The sequence below is a fragment of the Octopus sinensis genome, linkage group LG6 (assembly GCF_006345805.1).
Source record: "Octopus sinensis linkage group LG6, ASM634580v1, whole genome shotgun sequence".
NCBI lineage: Eukaryota > Metazoa > Mollusca > Cephalopoda > Octopoda > Octopodidae > Octopus > Octopus sinensis.
Window position 1 is genome coordinate 9,131,887 of NC_043002.1, and position 17,812 is coordinate 9,149,698.

Consider the following 17,812-nt stretch of genomic DNA (forward strand, 5'->3'; position numbering starts at 1 on the left):
CGTAAAAATCACCATCCTATCGTGGCCGTTTGCCAGCTTCGTCTGGCACCTGTGCCGGTGGCATGTAAAAAGCACCCACTACACTCACAGAGTGGTTGGCGTTAGGAAGGGCATTCAGCCGTAGAAACATTGCCAGATCAGACTGGGCCTGGTGCAGCCTCCTGGCTTCACAGACCCCAGTTGAATGGTCCAACCCATGCTAACATGGAAAGCGAACGCTAAACGATGATGATGATGATGATGATGATGAAGGGCATCTAGCTGTAGAAACTCTGCCAGATCAAGACTGGAGCCTGGTGCAGCCATCTGGTTTGCCAGCCCTCAGTCAAACCGTCCAACCCATGCTAGCATGGAAAGCGGACGTTAAACGATGATGATGATGATGATGATGTCAACTTCTCCAGTACTGCAGTCACAATGGAATAATAACCTCGATACACTGTGTAAAGTGGTTGATGCAAGGAAGGACATCCAGCCGCAGGAACCAGGTCAAACTTGAACTTATAAATGAAACATGATGCCCCAACCTATCTAGAACTGCAATTCCAAATAAAAACTGGCTCAGATAGTAATCATCTATCCATCCTATGTCATCATGGAAAACAGATGTAAAACGATAATGATTATGGTAGTCGTAGTAGTGGTGGTAGTGGTGGTGGTGGTGGTGGTGGTGGTGGTGGTGGTGGTGTGGTGGTGGTGGTGGTGGTGGTGGTGGTGGTGGTGGTACAGCCTCAGCTGCTGTTATAATTACACTACTCCATCAACAATCCCAGTAGAGAAATTACTATTAGAAAAAAACCCTACACATTCATAAATATAATAAAATAAAACTCTCAAAATCACGTAAGAGATAACAGATGAAAAATTTTTATCTCATCATTGCTCTGATCATCTGCAAAATTCCTCATCTCATACACTGTCTTACAGTATTTTCACTTAATTGTAATGAAAGCGGAACAGATGCAAGATGATCTTGTATAGTATTGAAGCTACCTCTAGAGACCACTATATTCTTTTATGTGCCTAATTAACGTCTGATCTAAATACTCACACTGTTAGTAGAATTTGTTGATGAAAGTGTCACAATGTTAAAAGAAGAATTCTTCAAAACCCACCTCCTTATTCAGTCACATTGTTTCCCATCCTTAAAAATATCCTCTTTCATCTAGATCCCCATTCGCTACTGTTTAACCATAAAACAAAAAATACTTATAAGTTTTTTTTCATTGAAGCTGCTAAATTGGCAAGCTTCGTAAGCAGATGTTAACCATGAAAATACAAACCTTCTCTTTCGTTTAACTTAAATTTAAAGATGAGAACTGAAAACTGCCAAATGCTTCAAGTACTTAACAAAATTTAAACAATCCTTCTCCTCCTTTAAGTGTAAAAAAAAAAGCAGTTTCTAGTTAACATTTAATGTTATTAGCATGCTCCGATGGATGTATAATGGCAGTGTTCATACTCGACACAGTGTAAGTACCTTGAGAGAAAAGTTAGACCTAAGAAGCATCAGTTGTGGTGTGCAAGAGAGACGTTTGCGCTGGTATGGTCATGTGGCAAGAATGGATGAGGACAGCTGTGTGAAAAAGTACCACACCCTAGCGGTTGAGGGAACCTGTGTAAGAGGTAGACCCAGGAAAACCTGGGACGAGGTGGTGAAGCATGACCTTCGAACATTAGGTCTCACCGAGGCAATGACTAGTGACCGAGACATTTGGAAGTATGCTGTGTGTGAGAAAACCCAGCAGGACAAGTGAGACCATAACCCGTGGCCTCTACCTGGGATGTAGCCAGTCCACTTATGCATACCTTTCCTTCTTGGGACACAAAATTCTGCTTGCAAAGACCTGTTGAGGCAAGCGAAATCGAAATCAATCAAAAATCAATGGAAATTGCAGTTGTGATACCAGTGCCAGTGGCACGTAAAAGAACCATCTGAACATGGCCGTTGCCAGCACCGCCTTGGCTGGCCTCCATGCCAGTGGCACGTAAAAAGCACAAACCGATCATGGCAGTTGCCAGCCTCGCCTGGCACCTGTGCCAGTGGCATGCAAACAACACCCACTACACTCACAGAGTGGTTGGTGTTAGGAAGGGCATCCAGCTGTAGAAACACTGCCAGATCAAGATTGGGGCCTTGTTCAGCCTCCTGGCTTCCCAGACCCCAGTTGAACCATCCAGTTGAAATGTACAGTGGATATCAGTAAGATAAGAATTAGTGAGGACAGCAACAAATTTAGGGTTTAGAATGTTCACCAAGGCTCAGTTCCCAGCTTCTTCCTATTCATCATAGTCCTCCAAGCCATAACAGGAATTTAAGACCAGTTGCCCTTAGGAGCTACTATATGCTGATGGCTCTATTCTTATAGTGGAATCTGCAGTAGAATTTTTTTTTAAATTCCAGGTGAGGAAACAAAATATAGAATTAAAGACCCTTAAAGAACAAGTAGAAAAACCCGACAGGATTCTACTCTCTTCAAGAAGATAGCCCTGCTCAATATGTAGGAAAGATGTATGTAGAAATTCTATACAGTGTACCCAGTGCAAGTTATGGAGACACAAGAAGTACAGTGGAATCACAGGAAGGTTAATGGAGAAAGTAGATTTTGTTTGTGATAGAATGTGCAGGAGGAATAAATGCTAAGAGACCATAAGAAATAGATTTTCTCATATACCTAGGAGGCTCCTTCAGAGTAGTAGACATTTTCTATTATCAAGGTGATTTAATTAGCAGCACAGGAGAATATTCTGAAAGTGTTGTTGGCAGAATAAGAACAGGATGTAGAGAGTTCAGAGAGATATTACATGTGTTGGTAATTGAAGGTCTCAGAGTGAATGGCAGATTGTATAAAGCTTCTTCTGTATGAACAGCAATGCTACATGGTAGTGAGACATGGGCTCTGTTGGATGTGTTCTACATCAGCATGCAATGTGTTGAAAAAAAAATTGGGTCTACTAGGAATCGTCATCATCGTTTAATGTCTGCTTTCCATGCTAGCATGGGTTGGACGATTTTGACTGAGGGCTGGCGAACCAGATGGCTGCACCAGGCTCCAATCTAGATCTGGCAATGTTTCTACAGCTGGATGCCCTTCCTAACGCCAACCACTCCAAGAGTGTAGTGGGTGCTTTTTACGTGCCACTGGCATGAGGGCCAGTCAGGCAGTACTGACAATGACCTCACTTGAATCTTTTTATGCATGCCACCGGCACAGGTGCCAGTGAGGCGACGTTGGTAACGATCACGCTCGAATGGTGCCCTTTTACATGCCACTGGCAGGGAAGCCAGTTGGCTGCTCTGCCAACGATCCCGCTCTGATGGTGCTCTTAGCACCCTACTAGCACGGGGCACAAGTGCCAGTAAGGCGACACTAGCAATCAGATGTAATATGCAAGAGATGACTACGTTGGTACGATCATATGATGTGTATGGATGAACAGAGTCGTATAAAAAGTGCCAATCAATTAAGGTGGATGACACTTGTGGAAGAGAGAAGCCCAGAAAGACATGGAATGAAGTAGTGAAGGCTCATCTTGGGATGTTGAACCTCACAGAGAAGATGGTAAAGGACAGAGATGATTGGTGACAGGCTGTGCTTGAGAAGACTTGTCTGTTACAGTGTAAATGAGGTTCTAAAACCCTTGTTTATGCCTAAACTCTCACTGAACTCTACCCCTCCATTCAATCTGTTCATGTCAGGCTTTCACCACCTCTCATCTTCCTGGCAGTCATCCTTCCAGTCCTGTTCTAATTATAGTACTATTCAGCTGATGTAACTATACGAGGGCAGTAGTGAAAGCATGTGGCTCAATGGTTAGGGTATTTGGCTCATGATCATAATATTACAAGTTTGATTCCTGGCAGCGCATTGAGTCCTTGAGCAAGACACTTTATTTCTTGTTGCTCCAGTCCAGTCAGCCAGCAAAAATGAGTAGTACCTGCATTTCAAAGGGCCAGCCTTGTCACATTCTGCTGTAAAAATTTACCCCTCTGCTACACCACAATCTCACAAATTTACAGATTTGTAATCAATAACCAATCAGCATTTTCAAATAATTTTTCACTCTTTTTTTCTCTGCATATCCTTCACCCTTTCTCTGTTTCCCTTTTTCTCTCTGTCTCATGCTTTTCTCTTTATTTCATCCTTTCTTTTTTCCTATTCACATGGTTCCAGGTTCAGTCCCACTGCATGGCACCTTGGGCAAGTGACTTCTGCTATAGCCTCAGGCTGACACTGAATCTCCCTGAGAACTAAGTTAAGGTTAAGTATATATATGGAGTACTCAGTCACTTACACGTTAATTTCACAAGGGGGCTCTTCCACTCATTGGATCAAATGAAACCTAACCAAGTGTCAGTTTTTTAATGAGAGCAGTATGTGCGCATAATTCATCCCTTATGTACTACCAGTTGCCCTCCCATCTCTCTTGGGCTATTCCCTTTTAAAACCCATCCCTCATTCTCAGTATCATCCCTTCCCATTGTTTTTTTCCACTGATCACCCCCTCTAGTTATCCCTCTTCCTCTGGGCTACATTGCAGAACTGCCATGTCTCATCTTTAACACCCTCTTACATCTGCTATCATTCTCAACACCCAGTGCACTCTGTAAAGTGCACTGGAAAGACATTCAGCTGTAGAAATCATACAAAACCAGACTTTGAAACTTGATGTAGACCTCTGGGGTGTTGAATCTTGTCCAACCCATCCAACCCATGCCAACATGAAAAACAGACATTAAAAAATGATAATGATACACATATATAAGGTGCCTTCCACATATATATAACTCCAATTTTTGACTGTTACCGATTTTATTGATTCTTATTGTTTTGATATTCTGAGTCAAACAGGAACTAGAAATAATGACTTTAGCATGATATACCAAAGATATAAGAAACAAATAATTCATTGTTGAATTCTGGAATTACAAAACAAACTGAAATTACAATTAACTGCTTAACTTAACCATAATTAATTGGCAAAATTCAATTATTATTTTTGATAGAAATTCATTTTCTGTGAAATTTATATGAATGCATCATCTGGAGGTAGCAATGATAATGAGGTTTTAATGGGAATGTTTCGATGAAATCAAACCTAGAATATTGTTAAACAATACTTCCTGCTTTGGAAGATGAGAGAAAAGAAAAGGCAGAAAAAGAAAGAATGAAAGAAAGAAGAAAAACAAAATAATGGAAGAAAGAATTGGAAAAAGAAAGCAAAAAATAAGAGGAAGGAAGAGAAGAGTGAAAGAAATACTAAAAAGCGAAAAAGAGAAAGAAATGACAAAAGAATGAAGGAAAAAAAAATTTATAGGAAAAGAATAGGAGAAAGGATAGGATGAAATAAAGAGAAAAGCATGAGACAGAGAGAAAAAGGGAAACAGAGAAAGGGTGAAAGATACGAAGAGGAAAAAAGGGTGAGAAATTATTTGAAAATGCTGATTGGTTATTGATTAGAAATCTGTGAATTTGTAAGATTGTGGTGGAGCAGAGGGGTAAATTTTTACAGCTGATTGAATCAGTTACTGTGTGACTGGTATCAGTTTTAATGATGCTAAACTGTTGAAAAGTAAATAATAATATTGGGAAGTGGGGGGAAGAAATACTGAAGACAAAAAAATAAAAGAAATTTATTGCAAAAAAAGAAGGGAAAGAAACAAAATGTGGGAGGAAGAAGAAAAAATGGAGCAGTAGAAATGAGGAAAAAAGACATTAAGAAAGGAAAGTCAAACAGGATGAAACTGGGAGGAAATAATAAGAGAAGAAGGGAGATGGAGAAAAGAAAAGAGATAGAAAGAAAAAGTAGGGAGGAACTTCGAGCAGAAAATTTCCCATGTTGGTCCATTATTGATTCATTAGAAAACAGTTCCCAGAACAAAACACAAACCCTGCAGTAAAAATTTTAAAAACTGGGTTCACCGAATAAAAAGATTGATGAGTTGTAAAAATAAAAGATTGAATATTTTTGAGGTGTATTTCAGCAGTTTAACAAGAAACTAAATTATGTTGTTTTTTTCAGTCCAATGAGAAAATATTTTAAGTCTATTTACCAAATTTTGCTGGATACCTTCCAGTCTATCAAAAATATGTTTATCATCATCATCATCACCGTTTAACGTCCGCTTTCCATGCTAGCATGGGTTGGACGAATGACTGAGGGCTGGCGAACCAGATGGCTGCACCAGGCTCCAATCTTGATCTGGCAGAGTTTCTACAGCTGGATGCCCTTCCTAACGCCAACCACTCCGAGAGTGTAGTGGGTGCTTTTATGTGCCACCGGCATGGGGCCAGTCAGGTGATACTGGCAACGACCTCGGTTGAAACTTTTACACATACCACCAGCATAGGTGCCAGTAAGGCGATGCTGGTAACGATCACGCTTGAATGGTGTTTTTTACATGCCACCAGCACGGAGGCCAGATAGCCACTCCGGCAATGATCACACTCAGATGGTGCTCTTAATACCCTACTAGCATCGGGCTTGAGTGCCAGTAATGCGACGCTGGTAACGATCATGCTTGAATGGTGCCTTCTAAGTGCCACTGGCATGGACGCCAGTTAGCCGTTCTGTCAATGATCACACTCGTATGGTGCTCTTTGCACCCCGCTAGCACGGACGCTAGTCATCGAATTTGATTTTGATTTTTGATTTTTATTTTTATTTCTGATTTCACTTGCCTCAACAGGTCTTCGCAAGCAGAGTTTTAGTGTCCAAAGAAGGAAAAGGTATGCATAAGTGGGCTGGTAACACCCCTGGCATAGGCCACGAGATTATGGTCTCATTTGGCTTGCCGCGTCTTCTCACATACGAGGTCTTCTCATGCACAAAGTCTTCTCTTATATAAGAAAAACAACATGATGTTACAACATATCATTGTTTTATTATATTTACTATATCAAACTGACAAATCTACAAGTTCACAAACACCATCAATGAGAGATCATTATTATTGTACAATAATTTTGTTTTAATCCCAAGCTTTTATTCCACAACCAGGTACTCTTCAACATAATTTGGGTACATACAGTGTTTTATTCCAATTTTGCATTCTCTTTAATAGTGAAACTACTCTACATAATGTTTACTGTGACAAGTAGCATGTTTTCTGCACATTGTGTATTTATTAGGCCTCGAAACCAGTTTTATAAAACCGGTTAAAACTGGTTTATATTATGATTAGTAAAACTGAAACCAATTTGCCAAAACCGATTTTAAGGCTTGCTGTTTCGGATCTTTTCAATAAAAGATGTTTTATGTAACACATTCTACCAGTAAACGAAGTTTAAAAGTGTTTAGTTCCAAATAACTATTTTTTAAATGTGCCGGTCAAAGTGAAAAGATCCGCTGTTTCTTTTTTTTTTTTTTTCGCAAAACATTTTTCCATTTTTTTCTTCTCAATATCGTTGAAACTGAACTAACTGAACTGTTGTAGGTCGCCTTTAGTTGAGAGTACTCTCTGTTTCATTGAAACATATCGCAACATATCAATTCTCACCTTCTTTCCCCTTGAACCTTAGATCAGCACCTTGTCATCTCCTTCGCTAACCTCTGGCTGACTCTTTGAATTTGCAGGTAACTGTGTTTATTCATAGCAAGTCAAGGGGATGCTGTTAATCTTCAGTCAGGTGATCTTTCCCCGTTGAGCATATGTAATAACCAGTTCTAGATTCATTTCAAGGAAGTAACACTAAATTTTTTGATAAAAAAAAGTGAAGAGATCTCTAAAACAGAAGATAGCGATCGCCATAACAGCCGATAGTGATGATGAAGCTGTCATAAGCCAACAAGACATACTTTGTCAAACAGATTTGGCTCACGAAAATGCTTGTTTTCCCCAGCTAAAACCTGAATTTAACAAAGTTTTAAATAAAGAAAGAAAAATTTCAAAACTTTTCCGTAAATCTCCTACAAAAAATGAAATTTTGCAAGATTTTGTACGAGCAAACTTTGATAACTTATACTGGATTGCAGAACTCAGTGGAATAGCACATTCCATATGATTGAGAGATTTTTGATATTGAAAAGCTGCATTCCAAATGCTCTACGAACAGAACTTTCCATAGATGCCATCGCTAACGAAGAATGGAAATCTCTCAATTTACTATATGAAATTCTGCATTCAATAGAAATTATTTTGAAGGCTATTTGCACTGATGATACGGGTTTACTGAAAGCAGAATATTCTATAGAATTTTTATTGAATAAACTTAATATCGTCGGCAACCCTTTGGCTCTAAATCTTCGTGAAAGACTTATGCATAGATATAATAAGAGAAGAAATGTTGAAACCTTGACTCTCTTGAGGTATTTACATAACTCAAGGAAATTTAAAGGTGAGTCAATTTCTGGACCTTTTCTATTTTTTAACGAAGCAACATTTAGGAAGTATGCTGAACAAACATATAGGAGATTATTGAAAGAAAGAAAGAAAGGAAGGAAGAAAGAAAGAAAGAAAGAAGGAAAGAAAGGAAGAAAGAAAGGAAGGAAGGAAGGAAGAAAGAAAGGAAGGAAGGAAGGAAGGAGGGGATGGAGGAAGGAAGGAAGGAAGGGGGAAGGAAGGAAGGAAAGACAGAAAGAAAGAAGAAAGAAGGAAGGAAGGAAGGAAAGAAGGAAGAAAGGAAGGAAGGAGTGAAGGAACGAATGAAGGAACGAAGGAACGAATGAAGGAACAAATGAACGAAAGAAGGAAGGAAGGGAGGGAGGAGGAAGGAAGGAAGAAAGGAAGGAATGAAGGAAGGAATGAAGGAACAAATGAAGGAACGAACGAACGAACGAAGGAAGGAAGGAAAGAAGGAAGGAGTGAAGGAAGGAACGAACGAACGAAGGAAGGAAGGAAGGAAAGAAGGAAGGAGTGAAGGAAGGAAGGAACGAATGAAGGAACGAACGAACGAAGGAAGGGAGGAAGGAAAGAAGGAAGGAGTGAAGGAATGAAGGAATGAATGAAGGAACGAACGAACGAACGAACGAAGGAAGGAAGGAAAGAAGGAAGGAGTGAAGGAAGGAAGGAACGAATGAAGGAACGAATGAAGGAACGAACGAACGAACGAAGGAAGGAAGGAAAGAAGGAAGGAGTGAAGGAAGGAAGGAAGGAATGAAGGAAGGAGGGCGTGAAGGAACGAATGAAGGAACGAACGAATGAAGGAAAGGAGGAAGGAAGGAAGGAATGAAGGAACGAACGAACGAATGAAGGGAGGAAGGAACGAAGGAAGGAACGAAGGAACGAATGAAGGAAGGAAGGGAGGGAGGAAGTAAGGAAGGAACGAACGAACGAACAGAGGGAGGGAGAGAAGGAAGGAAGGAAAGAGTTTTTGAAACGAAACTGAGTGAGACAAGGAAAAGATTTCAGTTTGAACTTAGTTTCTCCAAGGGATGGTCCCGTTAAGGGAAAAGCCTCTGCACCAGTGTTTCCCAACCGTTTTTTACCCATGGACCCCTTTAATTCCTATTTTACTTAGATAGATCCTCCTAGTCATCCAATATTTAAAAAATCATATTATATTTTTATAATTATTATTGCAGCTAAATTTTAACAACAAAATCTTATATGGACCCCCAGCTGAGAGAATCACTGCCCTACACACTCGGCCTTCAAGAAATAGCAGCTAAATTGCACTCCAATCACATCCCACCACTGTAAAAAAAAAAGGCACATTGAACAATGTTAGTTATAGATATTCCAAAAAGATGGGTGGTGTTAAATGCTTATGAAAAAGATGGGATGGTCACAGTTGGAATGTATCTGATGAAAAATTTCTTCCTTCAAACTGAACAACAGTAGGCACAGGAGTGGCTGTGTGGTAAGTAGCTTGCTAACCAACCACATGGTTCCGGGTTCAGTCCCACTTCGTGGCACCTTGGGCAAGTGTCTTCTGCTATAGCCCCGGGCCGACCAATGCCTTGTGAGTGGATTTGGTAGGCGGAAACTGAAAGAAGCCCGTCGTATTTATGTATATATATATATATATATATGTGTGTGTGTGTGTCTGTGTGTGTGTGTGTGTGTGTGTGTGTGTGTGTGTGTGCGTGTATGTTTGTGTGTCTGTGTTTGTCCCCCTAGCATTGCTTGACAACCGATGCTGGTGTGTTTACGTCCCCATTACTTAGCGGTTCAGCAAAAGAGACCGATAGAATAAGTACTGGGCTTACAAAAGAATAAGTCCCGGGGTCGAGTTGGTCGATTAAAGGCGATGCTCCAGCATGGCCGCAGTCAAATGACTGAAACAAGTAAAAGAGTAAAAAAAAAAAAAAAAAGAGTAACACAACAAATCATTTTGATTTGTGATTTTAGATTCTAATCTAAAAATTAGATTAATGCTGATTCTTACACAGATACAAATACAGTGTAAGAAGTGTGTGAGGGAGGGGTAAGTTAATTGAATTGACTCAAGTACCCTGAGGGTACATGAACACAGAATGTAGAGGAATGAGGCAAAATACTGTAATACTACCCAGTTTCTACTGTTTCTACCACTCCTTCAACTTTGTATTGATGTGAAATAAACTGATAGAGATAAAAAGAAAAAGAAAGAAAGAACTATTGAGATTTTATTTCAAATTTAGTTTCTCCACATTTATTTCCCATTTAAATCAATTCCCTTGATGATTTTTTTAAGAGTTATTTTCAGGAACCAAAATATAACACAAACACATATTTCAATTAATCAAAGTATTTCTTGCAGGCATTAATGTACCTTTTTTTTATTTTTTTATCATTTGATATTCAATCAATTTTTTTCCCATATGATATCTAATAGCCACAAAATGGCAAGCCTTGATTTGCTCCAATGCTTAAGCCATAATAACATAAGGAGGAAAATGTGTTAAAAAAAAACATTTCACACTAAACAAATATAAATACAAGTGCAATTCAAAGAAATGTTACCAATAGGCGTAGGAGTGGTTGTGTGGTAAGTAGCTTGCTTACCAACCACATGGTTCCGGGTTCAGTTGCACTGTGTGGCACCATGGGCAAGTGTCTTCTACTATAGCCTCGGGTTGACCAAAGCCTTGTGAGTGGATTTGGTAGACAGAAACTGAAAGAAGCCCGTCGTATATATATATGTATATATATATATATATATATATATATATATATATATATATATATATATATAGGGAGAGTTTACGAAAAAAACGAAAGACAAAGACAGGTGGTGTACAAAACAAACAGATGTATTAGTACAACGCTCAGGAATAGAAAAAGTCTTTTACGTTTCGAACCTACACTCTTCTACAGAAAGGGACACAGAAAAAACAAGGAGAGAAAAAAATGTGTGTAGTGGCTAACGATCTATGATGGCATCTGACTCAGATCTATATATATATGTACGTGTGTGTATATGTTTGTGTGTTTGTGTTTGTCCCCCCAACATTGCTTGACAACTGATGCTGGTGTGTTTACGTCCCCGTAACTTAGCAGTTCGGCAAAAGAGACCGATAGAATAAGTACTAGGCTTACAAAGAATAAGTCCTGGGGTCGATTTGCTCGACTAAAGGCGGTGCTCCAGCATGACCACAGTCAAATGACCGAAACAAGTAAAAACAAAAACAAAAAAAAAAAGAGAGTAAAAGAGGAAAAGGACATTCAGTGTAACCTTGTATTGGCGAGCTGGCAGAAACGTTAGCACGCCGGGCGAAATGCGTAGCCGTATTTCGTCTGTCGTTACGTTCCGAGTTCAAGTTCCGCCGAAGTCGACTTTGCCTTTCATCCTTTCGGGGTCGATAAATTAAGTACCAGTTACGCACTGGGGTCGATGTAATCGACTTAATCCCTTTGTCTGTCCTTGTTTGTCCCCTCTGTGTTTAACCCCTTGTGGGTAGTAAAGAAATATATTATAAATATTTTTAAAATCTAAACAAGTCAAAGTAGAAAGTACTTACAAAGGTTCACCTTGAAGATTAGTTTTCTGCATTTTATCATCCAAAAAGTCCTCTACTGAAGTCTGAATATGTCCATTACCTCCGTGTCGGACAATTTCTCGGGCATTTCCGACCAAAAGAAGCCATTGCCCATATTTTTTTTTAAGCTCCGAACGAGACCACATGCTACTGTTAATCCAATCCTTAGCACCATTTTGAAATGTCAGTATTAATGGTTTCCTTAATCTATACTGGTGTTCAAATTCTTTGCTTGTTATATCCGAAATTGATTTTCTGTCAATATCACAAAAAGAAATACTGAATCGGCGAAGGGCCTCCTCGTCACCGACATTCCACCCATTGCTATCCTTTATTTCTCCAGCTTTGGAATCAAACAACCATTGGGAAAAAATTGGGATCTTCACAAAAGCAACGAGACATGCTCCTAAAGATAAAAGAAACAGCTTTCGATTGAAAACGGAAACATTTTTATTCGCTGCCTTTTGGTTGATTTTCATCTTCGGATTTTCTCTGGAAAAAAAAAAGAAAAATTCAGTAAAGTAAATAATGGATGAAATAAGAATATACAAGAGAACAATAATGGTTTCACATACTAGTATAAAGATATCAGTTTGAGAGGATAGGTGACAAAATTTGCCATGGTACATTTTTGCTATTTACCACCAACCACCCTCTATCCACAACCACCTCACTCTCTGGAATAATGGAAAATAAAGTTAGGATCAGTGGTATTCAAAGTTGGGCCAATACTTGTGTACAGGGTGTTTGGGCAAAGTTTGACAGTAAGCTAATAGGAAAAGAAAACACAATAATCCACAATAATCCTATCCAAAAATAAAAGTATTTTATAAAATCAAAAATTATCAACTGGCGTCCGTGTTGGTGACACGTAAAAGCACCAACCAATCGTGGCCGTTTGCCAGCCTGCTCTGGCCCCTGTGCCGGTGGCACGTAAAAAACACCCACTGCACTCATGGAGTGGTTGGCATTAGGAAGGGCATCCAGCTGTAGAAACTCTGCCAAATCAGACTAGAGCCTGGTGCAGCCTCCTGGCTTCCCAGACCCTGGTCGAACAGTCCAACCCATTGCTAGCATGGAAAACGGACATTAAATGATGATGATGATTATAGCTGGGAGATAACAGTTTACTCAAAGTACCTGCCACCTCAACTTCCTCAAGGCAACTCCAGAACCTGGTGCATGCATTCCTCACTGTGTCCTTGAGAAGATCTTTCAAACACCTCCTTGATCTTGACCAGTAGTTTGGACTTGGTGTTGTAGGCAAAGTGGTTGGCATCTTCTTTGACTATACCCCACATGTAGAAATCTATAGGATTACAATCAAGGAAAACAGAAAGCAAGAAATTGGGGCTGGTAAAGTTGTGAAAACTTTCTGACAACCACTTCTGACTGTGTGGAAGTATGGCAAGGGTCAAATCCTGCTGTCACACCATGCCTGTCCCTAAGTGGGTGCACTTGAGACTATTGGCCCTTCACTATTCAATCGTGCCCCTTCAGATTTAGAAAATACAGTTTACAAAAATCTCTCCGCAATACGTTTCTTGAAGCCTGACTAACTTTACTTCTTAAACCAGATTGAAATATAATTTTAAAACAATAAACCAGATCATCATCATCATCATCATCGTTTAACGTCCGTTTTCCATGCTAGCATGAGTTGGGTTGGACGGTGCATGGGTTGGACGGATGAACCAAAGAAACTGGTCAAGAATTCCCCAGGGAAATAATAAAATAGAGGAAGAAGTAATACTGAGTGCTAGCCTCACTGAGGAGATGACAAGGGGCCAAGACTTCTGGTGATTTACTGTGCTTCAGAAGACATATCAAGTTAAGTAAAATCATAGTCATCTACACATAGGGGTATGTCCCTCTACCAGCCTAGAGGTCTTTACCCTGTGGCTCATGGATGTCAGTGCCATATAGAAAAGCACCTGCTTGGGGCCTCGTAAAATGCCCCTGTGCTGCATCCACATAAAACACAGCTGTGTTGATGCCATGTAAAAACACCCATTCTTGTGGTACATAGACAGCATCCATTCTGGTTCTACATATAAAGTGTCAGTGTCACATATAAGACACTCATGCAGGTCTCGTGTAAAAAGGACCCAGTGCACTCTGTAAAGTGGTTGGCATTAGGGAGGGCATCCTGCCATAGAAACCATGCCAAAACAGACAATTGGAGCTTGGGCATTTCTCCAGCTGGCCAAATCCTGGTAAACCATCCAACCAATACCTGCATAGAAAACAAACATTAAATGATGATGATGATGATGACAACAACTAATATAAACATATCTATCTACTCATGTATATGTACAAGTTCACATACATATGTACAGGTATATTTGTATGTAAACAATTATATAAGAATACAGAGGTTGGGAACAAAAGGCGCAGGAGTGGCTGTGTGGTAAGTAGCTTGCTTACCAACCTCATAGTTCCGGGTTCAGTCGCACTGCGTGTCACCTTGGGCAAGTGTCTTCTACTATAGCCTTGGGCTGACCAAAGCCTTGTGAGTGGATTTGGTAGACGGAAACTGAAAGAAGCCCGTTGTATATATGTATGTTTGTGTGTCTGTGTTTGTCCCCCACCACCACCAACATCGCTTGACAACCGATGCTGGTGTGTTTACATCCCCCGTAACTTAGCGGTTCAGCAAAAGAGACTGATAGAATAAGTACTAGGCTTCCGAAGAATAAGTACTAGGCTTCCGAAGAATAAGTCCTGGGGTCGATTTGCTCGACTAAAGGCGGTGCTCCAGCATGGCCACAGTCACATGACTGAAACAAGTAAAAGAGTAAAAGAGTAAGAGGTACAACAGACACGCACACAAATACAAGAAAGAGCTTGACAGACAGACATATACACAACTATATACACATGCATAAATGAACAAGAGAGATACATATATATACAGAAGTATACATACAGATGTGTGTATATATATATATATATCTTTATATACAAAAGTAAGGTTGTGTGCTGTCTGTCTCCTACGATTTAGATTCCTAACTACTCCCACATTTTGCGGTGCAGTTTAACCAAAAGTGTGTATCTTATAGTCGTGATTCATATCGAGCCCTTCTGGGTATTAGCGCGCATCTACGATGAGTCTCTCTTTACTCTTTACTCTTTTACTCTTTTATTTGTTTCAGTCGTTTGACTGCGGCCATGCTGGAGCACCGCCTTTAATCGAGCAACTCGACCCCGGGACTTATTCTTTTGTAAGCCCAGTACTTATTCTATCGGTCTCTTTTGCCAAACCGCTAAGTAACGGGGACATAAACACACCAGCATCGGTTGTCAAGCAATGCTAGGGGGACAAACACTGACACACAAACATACACACACATACATATATATACATATATACGACGGGCTTCTTTCAGTTTCCGTCTACCAAATCCACTCACAAGGCATTGGTCGGCCCGAGGCTATAGTAGAAGACACTTGCCCAAGATGCCACGCAGTGGGACTGAACCCGGAACCATGTGGTTGGTTAGCAAGCTACTTACCACACAGCCACTCTACGATTTAAAAAATAATTTACCATCGTTTTTTTCCATTTTAATGCATTTTTTTCGCTATTATTTAAGGGAAGTGACTCTCTAAAAATGTCTACGATGATTCAATGATTTTTAAAAAAATTTAACATCATTTTTTTTTCCATTTTTAATGCATTTTTTTTGCTATTTTTTGGCTATAACTCTCTAAAAATGCTTATAAAGTTATTTCCCTTACAAACCCGAGCAACGCCGGGCGATACTGCTAGTATAGTATATATCGTTCAGTTTCCTTGTATGTCTCCAGTGTCCTGTTTTTGTTCCCAACTTTGACCCTCCATAAATCCCAAATTCTATTTTGGTATTTGTAGGAGCAACTACCTTCGAAGACTCATATTGTCATTCAATGGTCGAAACGAGGAGTAGATAGACAGACGACAACTAATGAAGGGTCGTTCTTTGTGTTACTTGTCCTGTTTTCCATTTGTTTCTCTCGTTGTTTGCGTATTCAACTCATTTGTTTTCATATCTCATGTTGTTTACTGTTTGTGATGTCCTGTACCCATATATGCATATAGATCTACCACATCTTCCGATACTCCGATGACAATTACCTCATGGATGGTTGATTCGGTGGCTTCCTCGATGTGTCTAGGTTCAGTAAGACCGCTATGGGTAAATTGCTGAGCAAGGCACTCTGATACGATCCTCCATTGTGAGGTTTTGCACAGATGTTGGTTTTGATTCCTGCTATTTCTCGGCTTAAAGCAGAAATCATTCGTCGAAGTTCCACAACATCTGTACTGATGGTCGATTTTTGTTGGTGTAGAGAAGTGTCAGGAGAGGAGGGCATGGTTGGCTTTTGTTCCTGCTGATGTTCTTCACCTGGAATGGTCAATTTTTGTTGTTTCTTTTGACATTTTATCTTCATGATAAAATGTTGATTGGTTTGTATTGACTATAACAATCTTTACAACAATATTTGCAAAATGAATTACAAGTTTTAGCTTAAAATTATAACGTATATCTCTTTAAAAGTGAAGGCGCATGGCTCAGTGGTTTGAGCGTCGAACTTACGACCGTGAGGTTTGTGTTCGAATCCCAGACCGGGCTGCGTGTTGTGTTCTTGAGCAAGACACTTTATTTCACGTTGCTCCAGTTCACTCAGCTGTAGAAATGAGTTGCGACGTCACGGGTGCCAAGCTGTATCGGCCCATTTGCCTTTCCCTTGGATAACACTGGTGGCGTGGAGAAGGGAGGCTGGTACGCATGGGTGACTGCTGGCCTTCCATAAACAACCTTGCCCGGACTTGTGCCTCAAAGGGTAACTTTCTAGGTGCAATCCCATGGTCATTCATGACCGAAGGGGGTCTCCAAGAAAGTTTCAGTGTTTTAAAACTGTTTAATGACTTCCTCAGATTAAAGCCAACATTTTATTAAAATTAATGAATAGTTAAACATTTCTGATCTGATTTGTCACCAAGACAACAAACCTGGCATCTTTTGTTCCTAGTTTCATTCTTCAATAATCAACTGGCTTTTTTCCAACAAAACTGCTTAAGAGACCAACCTTCCACAAAACTCATTTACCCTTTGTTTAGGCATTCACTATACACATACAAACACACACACACACAACCACACACACAACCATACATCGGTTACAAACAAGTGGCCAAACATCTAAACTGGACTCTCCTAAACATTCTTTGTTCAACCTCCAGGCTCAAACTAACAAATTTATTTTAAAATATTTGACATTTTTCATCAAACAATTGAGATCCCTTATATATATATATAAAGCAACGCACCCAATATTCCATTGATGTTGATCGATTTCGATTTTGATTTTCACTTGCCTCAACAGGTCTTCACAAGTAGGGTTTGTGTAGGGTTTGTATATATATACATATCCATCTATACTCTCTCTCATACACACGTGCATATATATATATATATGTGCATACCTTCCTTCTTGTGACACTTGTGAAGACCTGTTGAGGCAACTGAAAATCAAAATCAAAAATCAAAATCAAAATCAAACCAAATCAAAATAGATGAACATCAATGGAATTTGTATCTTTGTGGTACCAGTGCCGGTGGCACATAAGAAAACCATCCGAACGTGGCCGTAGCCAGTACTGCATCGACTGGCCTCCGTGCTGTGGGCACGTAACAAACATCCATCCGATCGTGGCCGTTCGCCAGCCTCGTCTGGCACCTGTGTCGGTGGCACATAAAAAACACCATCCGAGCGTGGTCATCTGCTAGCCTCGTCTGGCACCTGTGTCGGTGGCACATAAAAAACACCATCCGAGCATGGCCGTCTGCCAGCCTCGTCTGGTACCTGTGTCGGTGGCACATAAAAAATACCATCCGAGCGTGGCCGTCTGCCAGCCTCG

At 40.1% G+C, this 17,812-nt stretch overlaps 1 protein-coding gene across 8 annotated transcripts in view; it reads right to left on the minus strand.

Moving 5' to 3' along the window:
• Positions 1–17,812, minus strand: part of LOC115213383 — a 127,784-nt gene that overhangs the window by 48,909 nt on the left and 61,063 nt on the right. For 7 of the 8 annotated variants that reach the window (XM_029782329.2, XM_036503627.1, XM_036503630.1 and 4 more), the window contains one exon: positions 11,887–12,396. In XM_029782329.2, coding sequence (XP_029638189.1) covers positions 11,887–12,396 — 510 coding nt within the window. Of the gene's footprint in view, positions 1–11,886; positions 12,400–17,812 lie in introns of all 8 variants that reach the window. The other variant, XM_036503624.1, reaches the window with a different exon arrangement.